Source organism: Diabrotica undecimpunctata, chromosome 5 (assembly GCF_040954645.1).
Source record: "Diabrotica undecimpunctata isolate CICGRU chromosome 5, icDiaUnde3, whole genome shotgun sequence".
Taxonomy (NCBI): domain Eukaryota; kingdom Metazoa; phylum Arthropoda; class Insecta; order Coleoptera; family Chrysomelidae; genus Diabrotica; species Diabrotica undecimpunctata.
Genome location: NC_092807.1, coordinates 146,185,135 through 146,198,537, shown reverse-complemented (window position 1 = coordinate 146,198,537; position 13,403 = coordinate 146,185,135). Strand labels below are relative to the sequence as shown.

Sequence of the window (13,403 nt, the reverse complement as noted above, 5' to 3'; positions counted from 1 at the left end):
CTTACACTACTATGTGTGGTGTATACTGTGAAAGCAACACAAACAAGTAATATGTCTAAGCTCTTCTTTTTTTTCTGGACCTCTATGTAGGTGATATTTGATTAAGTTTTTCAAGGTGCAAATAGGAAAATGTGCAATAAAATATGATTTAAAATTATATACTTTAATGGATTTAAATAGACTAAAATATATAAAGTATCTGAGTACATGTTTAATTATTTATAATTAATTAAATAATTTTTATAGAATATTAAAACGTATAATATTTTCTAACGTAATATTGTTGGTAGTACTGTTATTTATTTATTTACATTTTGAAATGTCATTATTTCCAAAAACCTAAAAATAATTTTTGAACATCTCTAAAAATACTAAGTAATATTGGTTAAGTATGAATGGAGAACTGATTGATTCAGGAAACGGTATTGTACACACAATTTTTCCTAGTTATTTTATAAGAAGCCAAAAAAAGCTTCTTAGGTTGTAGTTTACACAATAGTTTAATTCGAAAAGTTATTATATTTCAGTAAATATTCTTATTTGTATAAATTACAGGCGAAATTGTATTTAATTTTGAATCAATAAAGTTAACTGCCCTCTGAGCATGCTCCAGGGTTTGCAAACTTAACATCCCTATGCTACACCCCTGAATGTGGGTAGATCAATGGATTATTTCAATCAATATGAAGATTGTGCAATTTAGTACTATGCGATATAAACTAAAAATAATTTACAATAGTGGACATTAAAACAAGTTGAAGAAAGCAAGTAAAAGAGGATGAACAGTATGGAAAGTCAATTAAATGTGATAACTTGTGATTTGTGGATACCAGCTGGTCAAATCAGTTTTTTAATTTATTATAAGTAGCTCGTTTTTCGTTAAAAAATGCAAACTTTAAGAAAGAAAACAAGTCCTTTAAAATGTAAGTACATTTCATCTGAAAAAGTAAGCAATCACAGACTGACCAATGAGTGGATATTTCTGCATGAAATTGTTGAATGCATACAACTTGAGCTACTTTGCAATTGCCTCTAAAATATAAATTTGTTCTTCACACCTACTGTCAGTTATGTAAATATTCCATTGTTGATATATCACTTATACCAGGTTATATCTTTAACATGGTTACAATGTTCACATTTGGAACATTTTTATCTGCTTAATCCCAAGATGTATCACAAATGGTTAACAACAATATTCGAGATCCAGTAGTTAAGGATTGATGTGCCTTTCCTGCAAATTTAAGTTTCATAACTTATTGTCTATTATATTAATGGGAATATATCAATGTTTTACTTCAAACCAGTACAAACACTGTACTGGTTTGGTACAATTTAGTCAAACTATCATTTGTACTATGCTTTTTTTCTGCTCTAATTGGCATTTAGTGATGATTTTTGGTTGTGAATATTTTATTTTTATTTCTGTTTTGTGTTCTGTTTTTATATACTTCAATTTTATTCTATTTGTTCTTGCCTTTCTTGTTTATTTCTTCATTCTTTGGTTTTACATGACTTTTTGGTGCTCCCTTAAATCCAAATTTTAAGGCTAATTAACATAAATATTCTTTTATGATGCTTTTTGGTCATAAATCTTTTATTTTTATTTTAGTTCTGTTTATGTGTATATATATATATATATATATATATATATATATATATATATATATATATATATATATATATATATATATATGTGTGTGTTCAGAAAGATTTCCGTGGTTAGTACAATTAACCCTAGAGCTAAGATTAATACTATTATGAAAATTAATATTAAACTCACCAGTTTTCCGGGTTGAACCGCGTCGATATCCATTGGGCCGAGCTTTCGACATTCTCTCTGATATCTTCTTCAGGGCTTCTGAGGTCTCAGTCTCCAAGGCCCCCGGACACTACTACACTCACTAGTCACTTCTAGTTTACTGAAAGTGAATAATATTTATATTTTGCATTTGAATGTTTTGTGTACCATTTGTTTGTTGTTTTTTACCTTGTTGCTACAATTACTAATAATAAATAAAATAATGATAACTTTTCAGTATATTTAATTTTTTTTATTTTTCAAGAATCTAACAGCAACAAATTTATAGTTACTTGTTACGTCTACTAAATTCTAAATACAGTCCTGGATAGACTGTATTGATACACTGCGTGACCCATATTTATACGCCATAGTACTTTGCCTCGCTATAGAAGGTTATGGTTCAATAGAAATTTCACAGGATATCTAATGTACCTTGTTAAAAGTGAAACCTTGTAATAACCATGCTCGTTATAGAGGGAGTATACTATATATATATATATATATATATATATATATATATATATATATATATATATATATATATATATATATATATATATATATATGTAAATTACTTATTTATATTTTCTGTTTTTTTTGTATAACTTTTATTTCTTCATTATTTGTTTGTATATGAATTTTTCAGTATATGAATATATGAATATATGTATATGAGTATATGTATATGAATATTCAGTCTTAGTTACATAACTTAAATCTCCAAGGGTTTGAAAAAATTCAAGGTAAAGAAATTTTAAGTTATAATAGAGTAATATAACTGGATGCGAATGGTAAATATGCTCATAAGATCAGATTGCCATTTTTTATAAACAATGAAAAAAGTGGAAAAATTGCCATTTTTGTCCTGTAAATTTCCAACAACTTCTCGAGGAAATTATCATGGATGGATCATTAAGATCAGGGTTGGTAAAAACCAAGGTTTTTTCCAAAAAACAAAAAGAAAAAAGGTTTTTTGGTTCAAATCAGGTTTATTTGATACAAAGTATTATAAGTCTAAATACTTTCAAAATGAATAAATCATTTTATAAAATAATAGTAATAAACAATGAAAAATATGATAAGACAACTTTTATTTTTATTTACACAAACAAAAAATTAATATAACAAAAAAACATCTTCAAAAGTAATAATATTCAAAATAACTAAGTTCGAAAATACAAAAATAGAATTGATGTATCTTTATTTTCTTCATTTGCGGCAGATGTATTAAAAACTTTAAATAAAAACACCAGTTTTTGGCGTTTGCTGTACCTAACCTGTTTCAAAGTTTCAACTGCACCAGTCCAAGGGAAGAAAAAATTCTTTCTTTCTTGGGCTGTGTGAAATTGTTCAATAACATTAATGATGTTAGTATCAATATTTTTATGGCTTTTCCACCGCTCAATCAGTATCACTTTTAAAGTAACACTGTTTTCAAAAAAAAAAAATGTTTTTGAAAAGGTACACTTTTTGCCTGAAACTTTATAATTATTGGCAAAATGTCAATTTCAGGATACTTTTCTTTTGCGAAGTCCAGTGCTTTTGATGTCTCTTCCTGTGTTAAAGTCAGGAGATTTTTGCTTGTCAAAATACACCCAAATATCAACTTTTATCGTAATATCAACATTATTTCAAATATTTGCAAAAAATGAAAATAAATATAAAACTTTACCACACTGTATTTCTGTAGAAACACGAACACATATTTATAGGATTTTTTTAAGCAGGAAACTCAACTAATTTTTTTCAAATTATTAAAAAAACACCCAATGGATATGGATAATTTGTAAAATAAAACTTACCGTCTTTACATGCTTTACAAAATAATTTACCACGTTCGAATGTTAACTCTGTATATTCCTTTATCCATTCAGTTACAGTTGGTTTTTGAGTCTCAATGGGGTTTTACCTACAGACTAAAAGACGCGGACGGGGAAGTCCCCGAAGTATCTGTATAGGTGCATGGATATAAGCGAAAATATTGACAAATAAAGATTAGAAAAATGTGGATACAATTAATATTTTTTGATAGGCTTTTATAGACTTTTGAAGAATATAGTGATATAAATATTATGTCAAATGCAAAAATGATAAGAATATATATAAAAAAAAGCATTAAATCATCACGAAGATTTCAAAAAAGGCATCCAAATTAAAGAAAAAGCGTAAAAAAGTGGGGTTAAATGACTTATTTTTGCATATTTCGTACATATTTTTTCGCTTTTATTATTTACCATAAGCATCATGCTTAGAAATCCGTACTCTGGTAATAAAGCTCGTATCGCAACACGTCTCTCAGTACGATACAGACGATAATCTTTAGTATTTTAAACAGTTTGTATTTCTATAAGTTGTTCACATATACTCTCAGATTCACGTTTTTTTTTGTGTATACTTAAATATTCGATACGAATCTCAACTTGCCTCTTATGTAGTTTTTTGATATTAAAAAAAATTAGACAAATTTTCTAAAGAATTTTTTGCCAGTATCTTATATACTAAAACGCTAAGCCCTTTTCTTGTCCACCACTTTACTCAAAAACCATATTAGATAATTAAAATATTTTTTCGGAATATTATTAGTATTACGTATGAGATTGTCAAGATATACTTTTAGTACAAAAATTCACTTCCGGTTTTGAGATGACCGGAAGTTAAATTTACTTTAAGTTTTAGACCCCACAATGTATATATATGGATCGAAAGGTCTCGTCGAGACGAATCTAAATATGTACTTCCGGTTGCGATCCGACACCGGAAGTGAGCCGAAACGCACATAAAACGTCAAGATAGAGCAAATCTGACTCCGGATTCGTGATCAGCATGCAAAATTAACTGTTAAATGATAACATTGTAACAGAAAACATTGTTTTCGACGAAATATTTCGTGATATTTAATACACTTTTTACTTGCATTATTATTGATGAATGTTATGTATATTCTTGCTTATATTGTTTGTATTGATCTCTTAATTTTTCTCGCAAAATAAAAATTTCTTTTAAAAAACTCGATGTCGAGTTGGTCCGATAGTGTATAATAAAGTGTTCAACATTTGCTTCGTTTTAAGATAATCTGGTCCATCTTCATTTTTTGGACTTATATATACCAATTCTGTATATAGATACAATTTGCATGAATTTTTTTTTGTTTCAACTAAAAGTAGTATAACCGTTCAATTAGGTGTTTTGATGTATAGAAATGTTTGAGCATATTATTTTTTTAGATAAAAATGAGACAACTCGGTTTTTGGGAGATGGGGTGAGTTTCAAAGCAAAGCTTATAGGAATTTTAGAAGTGTCTGAGGCAAGAGGAGATCGGATGTGTCAGGAGGCCTTGTCTGATTTAAAAATGGCTATTAGGGCAGCTGGAGAACACAAACAAAGGATCACTATTAACATTGCAATAGATGGGTTGCGCTTGAGAGATGAGAAAACTGGTGTAAGTTTTATCGCCTTTACATATGATTTTTATAAATGTTTTACGAATTATTTTGACGATTTTAAAGTATATGCTGTGATGAATACAAATAAAGAGATCTTTCTTATGAATGGAAGGTGATATTTACTTCACTCATCGAGCAAAAAGACAAAAGAGGGAATCTGATCGTTATGAAAAGGAGACCAAAAAAGTGGCCTCTGATGGCGGACATATCCGGAAATGCGAATGCGCCAAATTTAAATTTCGTGACACTTCACAATAATCATACAGTGATGTAGGGGTTCTAATTTATCTATTTATTTGTTATATTACATACTAATAATATTACATAATATTAATACATAATACACTTCAAATACTTTTTTTAACACTAGAACACAATAAAGTTTTAATTAAATAATAACAATAATAGTCTAAAATGTTAAACAATTGTTAAAAAACTTCAATAGAAAATACAAATAATCTTTTATGTGACAGTTGGGACAAACAATAACATCAGCAATAACATAACCCAACTAAATTTGATTTCTTAAACAAGGAAAGAGTCTCTCTTTCCTTGTTTAATGTGGCCTCTCAAGATGGCACTTCCTGTCTAACAATATTTTTGCCCCCACTGCCTTTACATTCCCTCTTTTGTCTTTTTGCTCGATGACTTCACTTCAAATATTCTATTATTACTTAAAAATAATAAATTAAAACAAGGAACGTCATTAGCTCTTCTTTATTAAATAATGGCAGTGATAATGTATTGACACCTTAGAACTTAAAAAATTTAAGGCTAAATTAATTTAGGGTTATATTAAATAAAGTACATATACAGGGTGAGTCATGAGGAACTTTACATACTTCTACCATATGTAGAGTCCCTCAGGGAGCATATCATGTGGCCACTAAAAAATGTCAACTCCTCTTCTTTATTAATTAACAGGGTGATTTGTGTAATTGACCATTTATTTCATTTTACTGTAGTGTTTATACGGCTCATTTGATTTTTTAAATTTTTTCATGATACAGTACACTACTATCAAGCATTCGACTGTTATTAGCTAAACTAAAAAATTCCAGGACTGGCTTTGGAAAAATTAATTTAGGGATTCGTATTAAATATTACACCCTGTATATATTTTTTTTAAAATGCAATAAGTGATTTTCAAACTACATAAATAGCCAATGAAAACGACATATGCGACAATGTTGTCGCACTTTTATTAAATTTTTAGTGAACGATCAAATCTTACCAAAAATAGAACAACCATAATGAAGTATCAAATTATAAGGTAATTAAACAAATGTTATAAATTTCAAACATTTTAATTGAAATGATAAACTGAGTCACTGCACAACAAAAAACAGTAACTACTAACAATAACGAAGAACAATTTAAAAAAAAAACTAAAAATATGTACATAGGTATGATAAACCCATAAATTAGAACTGGAAAAGATACAATAATGGTATCAAAATAAAAATAATTCAAAATAGATTTTCGAAATGGAACCCTGCAGCCTGTACACATTTTTGTTGCCGAATTGTTAATCGACGTATTGAATTACGGATACTCTGGGGATCGTTTCTAATAGTATTACAACAATGTATAATTCTATCAATTAATTGTTGTCGGTTATTAATATTCACTGCGTAAACTAGTTGCTTCAATCGTCCCCAAATATGGTAATCAACGTTGGCAAGCAAATTCGGCAAAATATTTTGTAGAAAGTTCAAATAGACCTGCCCTGTTAAAGGACCATCAAAAAAGTGAGGACCTACTAATTGGTTATTTATGACACCAATCCACACGTTAACCGAAAACCTTAACTGAGAACGACGTTCTCGAATAGCATGGGGATTTTCTTCTGCCCACACATGTGAATTTCGTGAATTATTTATCCCGTCTCTGGTAAATTGAGCTTCATCTGTAAATAGTGTCCTGTATAGCGTTGGTCGATTATTGTTAATCCATCTACAAAATTCCAACCTATCGATCTCATCTCCAGCATGTAGTCGCTGAACCATTTGAATGTGATATGGGTATAAATTATTTTTTTGTAAGACTCTACTTACTTTTGATTGAGTAACATTGAGTTCTCGACTTACTTGTCTAGTGCTTATTGTAGGGTTCATAGTAACGGCGTCCATAATGTCATCTTCCTGCGCTTCATCTACATGTCGCTCTGTTGTTCCACTAGGAAAAGTGCCATTTTCTCGCAAATAATTAAAAACTGACCCAAATGTTGGATGACTGGGAGTTCGACGATTAGGAACCTAAATCTCCTGCGATATTCTCTACTAGCAGCCCTACCATTCTAATTACAGAATCCATAAACAAATATTATGTCTGCATATTCTGTGGTCGAAAACTGATGTGGCATTTTGAACGAAAGTAACAAAAGCTCTACCAAAACTAACACAATGTACTTAACGTAGATATGACAGAAGAAATATGTATTCTTGTACACATAAATAACAATTGATAATGACAATAATGACAATGGGTATAAAATATCAAGAAACGTCAAACGGTCAACGCCAACCTTCATTTTAAACTTTTTTAGATTTATTTTTATTTAGTACAGTTGATGCAATGTATTATTATTTGACATAAAATTTTAATCATTTACAATCAACAAAAACTAACACATACAAGAGGTTTGACTTTTTAATCAATTTAATTTATTATTTATCGAAAATAATGCCCCAATACGATCTATGAGTAAAAATTTAAAATTGAAAAACAATTGATTCTATCATAGAGATAATACAAAGTGACAGTAAAGATGTTAATTTTCTACGTATTAGATTATGTTGTAGGAACTCATTTTAATTAAAATATTTGAAATTTATAACATTTGTTTAAATTAATACCTTCTAATTTGATACTTCATTATGGTTGTTCTATTTTTGGTAAGATTTGATCGTTCACTAAAAATTTAATAAAAGTGCGACAACATTGTCGCATATGTCGTTTTCATTGGCTATTTATGTAGTTTGAAAATCACTTATTGCATTTTAAAAAAAAATTATACAGGGTGTAATATTTAATACGAATCCCTAAATTAATTTTTCCAAAGCCAGTCCTGGAATTTTTTAGTTAAGCTAATACCAGTCGAATGCTTGATAGTAGTGTACTGTATCATGCAAAAATTTAAAAAATCAAATGAGCCGTATAAACACTACAGTAAAATGAAATAAATGGTCAATTACACAAATCACCCTGTTAATTAATAAAGAAGAGGAGTTGACAATTTTTAGTGGCCACATGATATGCTCCCTGAGGGACTCTACATATGGTAGAAATATGTAAAGTTCCTCATGACTCACCCTGTATATGTAGTAAATTTATTAAATGTATTTCCATGTTTAGGCAAAACGAAGTCTGGGGGAAGGAATTACATCATTTTTCCTGGTCTAATGTCAAAGTTTCTTTGACACTATTAGGGTACAACTGTCTAAGAATACTCACTTAATTAGTTAAAACTTTGTGATAAGAGGCACTCAATTCTGTTGATTAAGTGAAATATATCATATTTTTTTAACATGTAATTTTTAATATTTCAAGTTAGATTAAGAGATTAAGATTTGAACTTTTGTGACACTTCATGTGAGTTTGTGTCTTCCGTCAGTTTTCCACTCAAATATTATTCGTTAAACAATACCCATCTTCTTTCTGATTTTATAACTCTATGTGGGTCTTCATCAATCAGCCCTGAGTTGTCCATTGTTGAACATAGGCCTCCTCTAGACTTTTCCATCTGCTTCTGTTCTGCGCCTCTGCTATCCAATTGGTCACGATTCTTTTGAGGTCGTCGGTCCATCGAGTTGGGGGTCTTCTTCGGCTTTGCTTGTCAGCCCGTGGTCTCCACTCAAGCAATTTTTTTGTCCATCTGTCGTCTTTCATTCTTGCAACATGTCCTGCCCATCTCCATTTTTGCCTTGTAATATGTTCGATAATGTCTTCCACTCCGGTTCGTCTACGAACTTCCTCGTTTCTTATTCTATTTCTTAAGCTTATTCCAAGCATTGATCTCTCCATCTTTCGTTGTGTCCTTCTCAATTTTTCGGCTGACGTTTTTGTGAGAGTTAAGGTTTCTGCTCCGTATGTGAGGACTGGTAGAACGCACTGGTTAAAAGCTTTTCTTTTTAAATGGATCGGTATATTTGTTTTAAATACGTCTCTCATTTTTCCGAAAGCAGCCCAGCCCAGACTTAATCTTCTGAGTAGCTCGCATGTTTGGTTATCTCGCGTTAACCTTATTTCGTGACCCAAATACACATATTTTTCCACAAGTTCTATGGGCGACTTTTCGATTTCTATTAGCTCATTGGGAACTAGATTGGTCATCATTTTTGTTTTTCCATAGTTTATTTTTAAACCGACTTTCTGGGTTACTTGCTGTAGTTGTTGTAGCATAACCCTGGCTTCTCCTAAGTTGTCTGTTATGAGAACAATATCATCGGCATATCTGAGATGATTGAATATCTTTCCATCGATGCTAATACCCTTTGATTCCCACTCTAGCCGTTTAAATGCGTACTCCATAACCGTTATAAATAGTTTTGGCGACAAGGTATCTCCCTGCCGCACCCCTCTGCCAATTTTTATCTTCTCAGTAATGCAATGGAGGTTAACGGTTGTTGTCGCATTTTCGTATATATTTCGAATAATATTTGGATACCTGTGATCTATTCTGCATTCTGATAGTGCTTTTAAGATAGCAACTGTTTTGACTGTTTCAAATGCTTTGTGGAAGTCGACAAAGATAAGAGCAAGGGGTCTGTTATATTCGATAGACTTTTCAACTAGAGTTTTAAGGCATTGCAAATGGTCGTTTGTTCCGTGTACCGCTCGAAATCCTGCCTGTTCTTCTGATTGATAGAAATCGAGTTTTGCTTCTAATCTGTTTGTCAGTATTCGAGTAAAGAGCTTGTATAAGTGGTTAAGCAATCTAATTGGCCTATAGTTTTCAAGATCTGATTTATCCCCTTTTTGTGGAGGAGTATTGTAACCGAATTCTTCCATTTACTTGGAATGTTTTCACTATGCAGACATAGATTAAAAAGTGTTTGGATTCGGGACATCAAAAGTAGACCTCCTAGTTTAATTGTCCCAATGACTACACCATCTTCCCCCGGAGCTCTATTATTTTTCATATTTTTGAGGGCATGTTGAATTTCCTCTCGTGATATATCTGGTATATCCTCCGATACTACATTATGTACCTTTTGTATTGGTTGTTCGATGAGCTCTGGAATAACTTGACTTTTATATAATGTTTCATAGAGACTTTCCACTATATGTAATATGCTTGGTCTATCTGAGATAATATTTCCATTTTTGTCTTTAAGTTGGAAGATTTCTTTTTTGCCATTTTCCATTTTTCTCCTCAATGCTTTCATGCTTTTGTGGTCTTCTATAGTTTTTATAATTTTCTCGTTGTTGCATTTTCTAATATCCCGTCTGATGGCTTTAGAGATTTCTTTATTGATGCTGTTTATATCTTGTGAGTCAACATTTCCTTGACTTCTCAGCATTCTACGATCTTCCATTTTTTGTTTCGTTTCTTTACTAATTTTTTGTTCTTTTCCATGTTTAGGGCCAAATTTTTCCTGAGCTTGTGTTAATGTATCTACTATTTCTTCGTTTAGGTTATTTACGTCTTCTCTTGTTGTATTTCTGAGTAAGTTACTGGTGATATATTTTTCAAACTCAAGTTCATTCGTTGGGCGCATCCAAGGTTTGCATTTTTTACTTTTTATCATCTTCAGTCTTTCTTGCTTAATATTGATTTCTACAGTTGCTCGGACCATTGTGGGTCTTAGTCTCCTCAAAAAGTTTTCTCGTCTTCCTTATCCATCGGCTTTCTCTACCAAGTACATACTTCCAAGTTTTTCATATTTTCTTTGATGTTATCAATAAACCTCTTTCTTGGTCTTCCTCATCTTCTTTACCCAGTGGGTCTAACAAGGAGTGTTTTTCTTACTTGACCATTTGGCTCTATTAACATTAAATGTCCTATTCTCAGAGGTTCAATTTTAATGTGTTTGAAGTTTCAACAAACTTTAAATTATAAAACAGACACGGGGCAATTAAGCAACATATATTGCAATATATTGAACAAAATTTAAAACTACACTCACCTTAATGATTAATCATACTAACTAGCCTTAATGATTAATTAAAGAAATAATATTCCTCTGTTTTCTTACATTGTTATTTTTGCATTTTGAATAACTTATAACAACTTTTACTTGTTCCATCTTATTTATTGTTAACGAACGTGCTCAAAGATATTTCAATTTTAACATGCATTTTATTGGATGTACATATACATCAGCAATAATGTTATTTTAGTATTCAAATTTATTTATGTGTATAATCTTTTAATTTCTGTAAGTATTGTAAATCTAAGTGTACGTCAGTGTTTTGAAATGTTTGTTTTTTACAGTTACTCCCGATGAAGCTATTAAATAAATGGCGAAATATTGAGCTTTAGAAAAAACAAAAATTTTTATTTAATATAGACCACATACCCGATATTTCCAACATACTTATATATATATATATATATATATATATATATATATATATATATATATTTATATTTGTATGTTATAAAATGTGGTTGATATCGTCAGCACGAAGAATTGATCAATTTTTATTTTAGGATTCCCTTTACCACCATCCAGTTCACAAAATATCGTTCATCGCTCAAGATATGACGGATTCTAGGGCGTTTGGTTACATTTTCGGATCTCCTGATACGGGCCACCGCTTCTTTGGCATTAAGACAGATAAGGCTGCAAGTCAAGTTGTTATCGCTATGAGAGATTTGTTTCAAGTTGTTTTTGCTCTTAAGAAGAAAGAAATAGAACTTGCCAAACAGCATTTAGAAAAGTCCTATTATCCTACGTCTCCGTTATTTTCAGACAGTTCCAGTTCTAGTTCAAAAGTGAGTAAATTGTTTTATTATTTAAGTTGGAACAAAGTGACCTATTTTTTATCACAATTAGAATTTGATCTAAAATTTGAAGGTCTTCAGCATTAAACTTTTTTATGATTTTATAATAATATAATTGTTCTAACAATAAAACACCGAAAACTTTTGTTTTTAATAATTCCACAAAATTAATTATATTTGTCTGTTATGTCAAACTACAGCTGTTTCGGCAGAGTGTTTTCCACCGCCTTTCTCAAGTGTTCTATTTTTGGTATGCGTTTACACTTTATAGTCTTCAACTGAATAAGTTGTAATGTAATGTTTGTTTACGGACTTGCCATTTTTTTACAAATAAACTTAAATTTAGCTGTTTCGAAACTATCTTACCGAAAAGTAGAATTATTCACAAATACAGTGTCTCATTCATTATTATAAAAGTCATTTAGATAACAGTAATAAAATAAATAGTCCCTTGTAAGTCTATTGTTGTCTAATAACCACAGTGAGATCGGGTTAAAAAAATTACCTGAATACGATCATTCAACTTGAAAATTCCTTAAATTCTTTGACCTTATCACAGGGAACTGTTAAATATAATTTTTGGGTGTAAAGATGACCATAATATGCAGGTAAATTAAAATGTTCTCAAAATATGCATTTTTTTCAAAAACTGACAAAATATACAAAATATGCACGAATATGCAATGTGCATATAATCCGCGCTCTAATGATGACTATTGATATTCTCGACACAGTTTTTATAAAATGACTATTAGTATCAAATTAGTTACAGAGTGTACCTAACGTAACCATCAAATCGACGTCTGAAGCGAAGGCCAGTAGTAGTGCGACTGAATCCAAACCTTCCGGAACGGCAGTTGCGGATCTCGTTGATCTTGAATTGGAATTAAATAGTTTACAGCAAGGATTGAATCAAATGGAAAAAATTACGCCCTCGGATCCGTTCGGTTCGAAAGATGATCCGTTTGGAGATAGTTTTATAAATTATCCTCCGGTAAGTATGTTCATTATTAAACTTGAACGCTATTTACATTGTTTTTTAAAGTTAATACTACTACGTTCATCTACATGGTATAAGAGACAAAATATTTAAACATTAGAATATTTCACGCCACTTTGAGATTTGCAAAAAAATGCTAAGAATGAAGAGAGTATCCATTGTGTCTTCCATGTACATTGAGTCTCTCTCCTGGTCTTCTTTGCT

At 30.6% G+C, this 13,403-nt stretch overlaps 1 protein-coding gene across 5 annotated transcripts in view; it reads left to right on the top strand.

Moving 5' to 3' along the window:
• The first annotated feature begins 312 nt into the window (after nt 1–312).
• The window catches only part of Dab (DAB adaptor protein), a 70,068-nt gene continuing 56,977 nt past the window's right edge, over nt 313–13,403 (top strand). For 2 of the 5 annotated variants that reach the window (XR_011951052.1, XM_072532978.1), the window contains exons 1-5: nt 358–422; nt 556–923; nt 5,029–5,243; nt 11,906–12,190; nt 12,966–13,193. Coding sequence is in view for 4 of the 5 variants with exons in the window: in XM_072532978.1 (XP_072389079.1) it covers nt 887–923; nt 5,029–5,243; nt 11,906–12,190; nt 12,966–13,193 (765 nt within the window). In the remaining variant the exon portion in view is untranslated. Of the gene's footprint in view, nt 423–555; nt 924–5,028; nt 5,244–11,905; nt 12,191–12,965; nt 13,194–13,403 lie in introns of all 5 variants that reach the window. The other 3 variants (XM_072532980.1, XM_072532981.1, XM_072532979.1) reach the window with 3 other exon arrangements.